Raw genomic sequence first — 9567 nt, 5'->3', positions numbered from 1 at the left:
AAACGATTGCTTCTGTCACTCTTGGTGGCTGGGGAGGAAACATCCACCGACCTACCGCTGGATCTCGTTTTGCACGGAGTCCTTCTGTCACGTACGGCAAGACTACGGGTAGCATGAAACATTAGACAAGGACTCCGTGACACATACTCAGACAGACCGGGTATAAATACACAGAAGGTAATGAGGAAACTGGAGACAGGTGGGGAATAATCAATTAACTCAAAGAAGGAGGAAGGTGACCAAATAAGGGAACAGACAGTTAATAAAGTGACAGACACTGTGGGAAAGGAGGACACCTAGTGGAAACCCAGGGAACACAAACCAAACACTGTGACAATAATAGAGAGAATAAGCATATTCAGCCTGCTGTCATTTGGAAATGGAGGTGAGAAAAGTGGCGATATATAGATTTCCTCTGATGCTTATAGGTTGGATTATCTGAAAATGTTTCTCCTAAACTTTGTTAAAATAAACTTCATTAACAATTGGAAAAAAAATCAAAGCTAGTGAAAGTGATTTAGTAACTGAATAAAATATAAGATAAGATTTTATAATTGAATGGTATTCACAAACTGTGTTAAAGTTACCTGACTGATGACTGTTCTTTAAAGACCAGCAGTTTATAATAAAACAAAATACATTTTAATTTCTAAACATTAAAACTAAGACACTGACACGAACAAAAGGAGTGAAATTTATGCTGCAATTTGAAAATTATGATATATTAACAAATTAACACATCTTTCTCATCCAAGTGTCATATGAATCATAAGTCAGCTTTAGTGTTTGCAGCTTTAGAATTCAGATGAGCAGAATGTGTCTGCAGATTTGTCAATGGGGAAAATGTTAATTTTAAAATGGTAGCAAAACTAACATTAATTAATAAACATATATTTTACTAAAATATAACTTTTTAAAATGTATGTAGCAGTTGCTTAGTAAGTTACCAGTTTGCAGTTTACCAAGATATCTAGACAAATTTTACAACATAAACCCACTCAAATATATCCATTTCAGTACTTAACATTAAGCTTTGGTAAATAACTTATATTTCAAATGTTTCTGTAAACCTCCCTACTTTCTAGTAATATAATGTAAATCTCTCTGGATGCTGTGACTACTCGCTGACTGAAGGCCGCTGGAGCCGGAACAAATGGCTCAAAACAACACTGGGCTACAGTTTGAAAGAAATTATACAACAATGAACAAATTTTAATGTTTTATTTGGATAAACATGTTATTTAAAGGTCCCGTTCTTCGTGATCCCATGTTTTAAACTTTAGTTAGTGTGTAAAGTTGTTGTTAGAGTATAAATAATATCTGTAAAATTATGAAGCTCAAAGTTCAATGCCAAGCGAGATATTTTAACTTAAACAGTTTTTTGACTAACCTCCGCCCAAATGAATACACAAACAGGGGGCCGTGTTCTTGTTGCGCTCCGACGGAGAAGAGGAAGAGCTGCGTTTGTGTTTGTCGCCATGTTGTCGAAAGCTGTTATTTTCATCTCAGAATCCAATCACCTTTGTTTGGCCTTCCCGGGGATGCTGTACTTGGAGATTAATGGTTACAATTTATGTTTAACTCGGTTCCCGAAAATTATGATCCACATGTAAAACTATGTGCAGCACATTTTGCTGAGGACAGCTTGCTGAGAACTACTTCCTCAATCTCAATCAGTTTAATGCCGGATTCGCACAAAGATTATTCCTGAAAGCTGGAGCAGTTCCCTCTTTGTCTGGAGAAGGCGTTGTTTATGGACCACAACCGGTAAGTGTATTTTATTATTTAAGTTGGTGCGTTTAACAGTTTCTGTAATTTATTACAGATAGGGCAATGCTGTTAAGCTTTGTTAACTAGATGTTAGGGCTGTGCAAAAAAATCGAATGTGATTTTCATGCGCATCTCGTCAGTAAAAACGCTCCTGTGATTATATCTCCAGCACATGCTCCTGCCCACTTGCTTCTCAAAACTAGTCCAAAACTAGCCCAATCGCGTTTCCAGGAGGGCCGCGTGCGCTAATCTGCTGTCGAATCACAACACAGGAACCACTGGCACAATCAGAACTTGTTACGTATTTCTGAAGGAGGGACTTTATAGAACAAGGAAGTCATCAGCCCGTTTTTATGACAGTGAAAACATCTGTATACAGATAGGTGAATAGTGTGAAAAATACTGTTTTTTTTTACATGCGAAACATGAACACATGTTATATTGCACACTGTAAACACAATCAAAGCTTAAAAAAAAGCACGAAAAACGGGACCTTTAAATGGTTTTATGTATTCATACTAACTTTCCTCTGATGTAAATCAGTGCGCGTCACAGTGAAGCACCTGAAGCAGGAATAAATGGCTTGAAACTACGTCATGCTAGAAATACAGATTAAAAATATTATAAAATCAAACAACTTTTAATGTTATGTTCTGGTAAACATGATTTCAAAATGGTTTTATATTTTCACCAATGTAGGCTTCTATGAGCAGGCTTTACAGTTCTTACCGCGCGCTGGCTCATGGGTTCTTGGCTTCGTTGCAAGGAGGACACCGACAGGGAGCTCGGAGATTATAACACTTGATTTATTATACATAAAGAGGTGAATATCAGGAATTAGCCACATCTGATTACACAGTGTGCGTCATCTCTCTCTCTCACAATTGCGCAGACCCTTCTCTCCCGCGATTCTAATCGCGGGTCTCTGTTCTCGCGATATTACCTCTAGATCTTACTCAAAGCCATAGAACATTAATTTCAACCATAAATTTAACTCCCTACATAATACTCCCTTACCCAACAAGAAATGTCCTCATTTCTAACACAATCCTTATAATTATATGGCACCAAAACAAAATGTAGACATGTATAACATTCAAAACAATATATTACCCAAAATCTGTATCAAAAGGGCCAAACTTACGAAAACATATTTAACAAAGTTACATTATAACACAATAACATAAATCACAAAAGGGATCAGTGTATCAAGAAACTCTGCATTAATATTGCTATTGTTACATGTATTAACCCCAAACATAAAAAACATGTACAGAGAACATGTAGCAAATCAGTAAAGTGCAAAATCCTTCAAATGGTAGGGCAATCGACGTGTCCTGGGAAGTACATTCCAAGTGGACGCTGAAGCATCAGGTGATGCAGAAACACCTGTTGACAGTTGCAGCTTCAGGTGTGCCCAGTGTAGGAATCAACCGTCCAGAGTCCGAGCCCTGCACATTTTCCACAGGGCAGGAAGGTTGTAGGATTCTGGGCGGCTGCAATTGGGGGTGAGGTTGCAACTGAGGCAACGGTGGTGGTTCCAAGAGAACCCGAGGTGTGGGGAGTCCCTGTGGCACAGGTGTAATGTGGGGTGGGAGGAATCCAGACAAAGTGTTCAGAGCGGTCGGCTGAACAGGGGGGGAAGGGGAGGTAAGGGTATGGGTGATCTTTGGGTCAGTGATGTACGGTTTCATGCGAATGTAATGGATGATTTTTGCTTTCGCATGAGGTCTAGATACATCCCAAATTTCAAAATTAACAGGGGTGGAACTACCAAAGGGGCATACTGGTTGCAAAACCTCATAAGGGCCCACCCAGTTTACCAGTTTACATTGATACCCACATTCATATTATAAAAAAAAAAAAAACAGGCTTTTTTTGATGGCCTCCCTGGTTCTGTTATTTACAAACTTGTTTGTCTGTAATCTCAATGGACATCATTTTATCCATAATTCTGTGAAATTTAAAATTGTTATTTTTTTTTAATTTGTCATACCTGCCCAGGGACTACAGGTGGAAATTAGCAATTGTTGCTATAACCTGACCCAAGACATATTCTCTTGTTTAACAAGTTTAATGTTTATTTGTGCATTGTCCCTGTTTCAAATAAAATAATTTCCATTCCATTCCATTTCCAAGCGTCACAAAAAATTACTTGTTAAATAAGTACCAATACAGGAATATTTGATTTCCCAGGACAGGGCAAAGATGTTTTCGATACTGAATTTGAATGGTAACAGCCTATGTCTTATTGTAACTGAATTTATTGATTATTAAATGCATGAGTTTGAAAATAAAAAATATATACATTTAATAAGGTAAAAAAAAACAATTAAGGGGTTCAAATATTGACATATAATGTACATCTGACACAGATCACAGCACAGAATATAAAGAGCGACAGGAGTCAGACAGGACTAAATCACCAAAATATGCAGTGATTTTCATAGAATAGGTGTAAGATTCCTTTTATCTCTTTGGACCTTCTGAAGGTGATACCCCAGATTGAAGATTTTACTTTTTGGTATGCAAGGTAAATTATTCATAATGCATAAATTGCACAAATTGCTTTGTAAAGATACAAGATTAGGGTCATGACTTTGCTTGTTTAACAATTACTCCCACATCACTGTAAAGGACACACACGCAAAACAACATTCATCCACAAGATGCATGCAGTTTTATTTTTGCATAAGCGTAAGAAGTCCAAAAGTTACATAGTGTAATTGTAGCCAATAAGAATATGTTTTTGTTTGCAATGATCATCTCAACATTTTACATTTGAAACATTTACAGTACAGACCAAAAGTTTGGACACACCTTCTCATTCAAAGAGTTTTCTTTATTTTCATGACTATGAAAATTGTAGAGTCACACTGAAGGCATCAAGGGCTATTTGACCAAGAAGGAGAGTGATGGGGTGCTGCGCCAGATGACCTGGCCTCCACAGTCACCAGACCTGAACCCAATCGAGATGGTTTAGGGGTGAGCTGGACCGCAGACAGAAGGCAAAAGGGCCAATAATTGCTTAGCATCTCTCGGGGAACTCCTTCAAGACTGTTGGAAGACCATTTCAGGTGACTACCTCTTGAAGCTCATCAAGAGAATACCAAAAGTGTGCAAAGCAGTAATCAAAGCAAAAGGTGGCTACTTTGAAGAACCTAGAATATGACATATATTCAGTTGTTTCACACTTTTTTGTTATGTATATAATTCCATATATAATTCCAAATGTCTTAATTCATAGTTTTGATGCCTTCAGTGTGAATCTACAATTTTCATAGTAATGAAAATAAAGAAAACTCTTTGAATGAGAAGGTGTGTCCAAACTTTTGGTCTGTACTGTATGTTATTACTAAGTTACTGACATTGTTCTCCCATTAACCTTTTCGACTTTTGAGACTTGTTACGACAATGGAGAAAATCAGAAGATACAAAGTCCTTGAAACAGGACATTAAAGATGTTGCAATGCATTGCTGTAAAAGGCTGAAGAAAGGCTTCATCATGAATACTACTTGTTACTTGTTACTTGAATACTAGATGTTAGACTAGTATAGCGAGACCATTTTAGACCGATAAATAGGAAGGAAAATATACATATATGCTAGGGGAATGTGTGGGCAAACGAAGATGGTCTGAATCAATATAGCTTTTTTATATATAGTTTTGCTTACATGTTTCTGTATACATAAATGTATACATTTGAAAATTGAAATGAAGTAATTTAAAAATGAACTGTTTACCAGTCAACTGAAATATATCAATTGAAAATGAACTATATATCAGTAATTGTATTGTATAAACAAACTGTATAAAAAGAAAAAAAAGACAAATCATTTTAGAATGTTCAGTATCACACATGGAAAAACGTTTAAAAAGTAAAAATAAACAAATAAAACATTATTTTTATAAAATAATTGCAAAGAAATTACAAAGAAATAATTTTTTTTCTCCACCAAAATGTAGCAATTTTTTGTCTTATCTCTTTGGTTTGTAAACCATATACTAAGGGATTTAATCCTGGTGGTACAATGTGAAACATTATACTGGCTAGTTTCCTGCTGTCAGAGTATTCAGGGAAACGATGGAGAAATGTCATGATAGCTCCAGAAAAAAACATGACTAAATAAACAGCTAAATGTGTACTACAGGTTTTTATAGCTTTGCTGTTTAGTGCTTGGCTTTTGCTACTTTTGCATACAGCAGCAATCTTGACATATGTTAAAAATATAGATACCGCTGAAAAGCAGAGTACAGCCACAGTATAAATAATTCCATACACATTATTTATGACAACACTTTCACAGGACAGTTTAAACAGTGAGGCATTGTCACAGAAAGGGTTTTCAATTTTAGATCTGCAGTGAGATAACCTCACAGTGAGTCCTAACATAATTGTCACCAAAAGTATTGCCAGCCCCCAGGCTGATGCTGATAGTTTAATAACCATTTTATTGGTCATTATAGCTGTGTATCGCAGTGGGTTACATATAGCCACATATCTGTCAAAGGCCATGATTATCAGCACATAGTGACATGCAGCTATGAATACATGTACAAAATATGCTTGAATAACACACTCCACATATGTGATATAGCGCTCTGAGGTTTCCTTTAATATGTCTTGCATTAAACGTGGCAAAATGACAGTAGTCCCTAATATATCATTCAAGGGCAAGTTACAGAACAGGAAGTGCATAGGATGATGTAGATTCTTCTCTGTTGAGATCAGAACTATAAGTCCAATGTTGGATATCATTGTAAAGATATAAGCCAAGAGAAGCAGGATGAAAACTGGATATGAAGATTGAGGTGTAACTTTCAGTCCCTCTAAGAGAAGAACGCTGTATCTAAGGGTCAGGTTGTCCATTGTCAGCTCTTCATAAAACCTAAGGAGAGAAACAACCAGATCTAGCATTTCATGAATAGAACATAAATAAACAAAATAGTAAACTAAATAAAACAAAGATCCTATAAAATGGTGGCTGTAAAAAAAATTAATAAATAGATTTATACACTTACTCTAGAAGTGTTCCACTATTATGAGTGTAATATATTTATTGATAAGTGGATGTCAGGTTGTCGTGGACAAAATAGGTATGTTCAAAGTAATATAAATCTTAACTAATCAAAAAGTATAACATACCTTTCTGAAGACTAATTTACTTGCCCTCACCTTAAATACATGGTTCAAAGGTGCTGCTGTGATGCTGTAATAATCCCAAAGGTTTCACCTACCTGGAACAATGTTATTGTTGGCAGTTATCACTAGAGACCCCACCCCTAGCCCCATCAAAAAAATAAAAATAAAATAAATAACAATAATAATAAAATAAATAAATAAATACAAATACAAATAAGAAGAAACTGTTATTTATTTTATGTATGTTTTAAGAGTGTTTTAGATTACATGGACTTAATCAATGACACACTCCTATTTGAAGTTTTAATCATCCAACAATTCATTTTTAATTTAATCTTGATAATGCAAATTACCTGAATACTTAAGCCTAGGTTGTACTATATGCACTTCTGCATTTTGAAATTGTCCTTATTAACTTGTATCTACTATATATGTTTGTTAAGTAGCTAATATTACCAGCTTGCCAAATTACTTTTTTTTTTTTACTGACTAATTTATTAAGAAACAAAATGACCTTTTTGCAATGCATTAATTTTACAATGTATGCTCTACATCGTGATATTTAGTTTCAGTCATATAATAGTCATCTGTATTGACTAGTTTTCATTTTAGTTTTATTCAGATGAACACCAGAATATTTTATTTGACTAAATATACAGTTGATTTAGTCAACTAAAATTTAACAGGTTTAGTTAAACTGTAGTTCACTAATGAAGCATTCATATTAATATCTAGTTAAACCATTAATATGAATGATATTAAGGTTTGAACATCCAATGCAGACACATCTTTAACTGTTGTGACACAATGTCTGCATTTATTTTGAAATAAAAATAGCTTCTAAAGAAACAAGAACATGGTCTTCTTTCAATAATAATAATAATAAAAAACATTATAACAACTAAAATACATCAACTAGGTTTATTCTTTCAAGCAAACATATGTCAGGCTATTCACAAGAGGCAGAGGTAAGTTAATTCAAAGCACAGTGTTTATTTACAGAGTCAAGTGCAAGGTGTATAGTTGGGGTTTCAGGTGCGGGCTAAGTGCAGATCACTGGTTGCGGGGTTAAAGGCAGGTGAGTACTTCCATTGCAGAAATGTCAATGTCACACAGTCACAGATTGCTAATACTCTTTTCCTTCCCTTTCAGATGCGGAAGCTATCGAGCCTAGTTTGGGGAAACAAAGGAGACTAGAGGGATCATTGGATCTCAGGAGAATGCTCAGTCCTGGGGGGCAGTAGAAAAATGACACAGGTTAGTGTTTCAAAGGTGAGTATACTTTACATCTTGATATTCGCGGTGCATCGGAGGGTTGGGAGACAACAGCATATGGTCTGTTCCTGTTGGAGCCTTGACCGTGAACTGGGGCTGAGGTGAGTGTTTTATAGTGGCTTGTTGATGAGGTCATTGATAAGGAACAGGTGTGGGTGATTAGCTTGACAGGTTCCTGACAATATATTTGTATAAATTAAATTAGATTAGTACGGTGCCCGTAAGGTAACTTGTTCAGTTTACTTAGTTTTGTCGTGGCCACGACATAATAATTTTCAATTCAATTCAATTCAAGTTTATTTGGATAGCGCTTTTTACAATACAAATCGTTACAAAGCAACTTTACAGAAAATTATGTTTCTACAATATTTAGTAGCAGCTAGTAGTTTGAGCATGTTTGACAGGATTTTAGAAAAAATAAAAAAAAAATAATAATAATACAAGACGTAGTCAGCTAGACGATGAACTATCAATATTATTAATTAATAGTTATTATATGATGCAGTCACACATGTAGCAATAATTGTTAGTTCTGTTTGTTGATTCAAGGTTAGCATCATCTGGGGTCCTCTGAGGGTCAGCATCATCTCTTCTCAGGTGTTCTGGATCCAGACTGGAGCTTGTGTAAATCCTAGTTACCACATCCCGTGGCAAAACATAGAAACAAAATAGAGACATCATTAGCATAGCTGCTGATCCAACAAAGTAAAATTAGTTTAACCCAAGCTAATGAATAAAAATGCACATTTGATCAGATGCAACTACACTCACAATTTAAAAGATACATTATTAGTATGCTTGGCGAAAGAGATGTGTTTTTAATCTAGATTTAAAAAGAGAGATAACTTGTGGGAATAACTTGTGGGAATGTGATATGTCGTGGCCACGAGATATTAATTTGTGGGAACGTCATATTAACTCATGGGAACGTCATATTATGTCAGAGCCTCAAGATCATTTTGTCGAGGTAACAATGTCTTGGCCTGGAGATGCTATGTTGAGGGAACAACATCCATTTCTCGTGGCCACGCCTTCTTATGTTGTGGGAATTACATATTTTTCTCGTGGCCACGAGTAATGCATAAACAAACCTGCATGACCATAGCAACATGGGATTATCAGAGATGGATTCATTCATATTTTATTTTGAATTTTTATATTTTATTTACGAAATTATTATATTATTTATACATATAAAATGTATGCATTTACATTATGTCATTTTATGTTAATGTCGAGCATTTACAGAATCAGAATCAGAATGAGCTTTATTGCCAGGTATGTTTACACATACGAGGAATTTGTTTTCGTGACAGAAGCTCCGCAGTACAACAGAATGACAGCGACAGAACATAAAACACATAATAAAAGAATAAAA

At 35.4% G+C, this 9567-nt stretch overlaps 1 protein-coding gene across 1 annotated transcript; it reads right to left on the bottom strand.

The window, feature by feature from the left end:
• Positions 1–5699: 5699 nt before the first annotated feature.
• Positions 5700–6641, bottom strand: LOC127986262 (olfactory receptor 146-like). The gene has a single exon (XM_052588532.1). The coding sequence runs from the start codon at positions 6639–6641 to the stop codon at positions 5700–5702; it is 942 nt and encodes a 313-aa protein (XP_052444492.1).
• Between the last annotated feature and the right edge of the window lie 2926 nt (positions 6642–9567).

Source organism: Carassius gibelio, chromosome B21 (assembly GCF_023724105.1).
Source record: "Carassius gibelio isolate Cgi1373 ecotype wild population from Czech Republic chromosome B21, carGib1.2-hapl.c, whole genome shotgun sequence".
Lineage (NCBI taxonomy): Eukaryota > Metazoa > Chordata > Actinopteri > Cypriniformes > Cyprinidae > Carassius > Carassius gibelio.
Note: the sequence above shows the minus strand (reverse complement) of the source record. Positions and strands in the feature narration are given on the sequence as shown.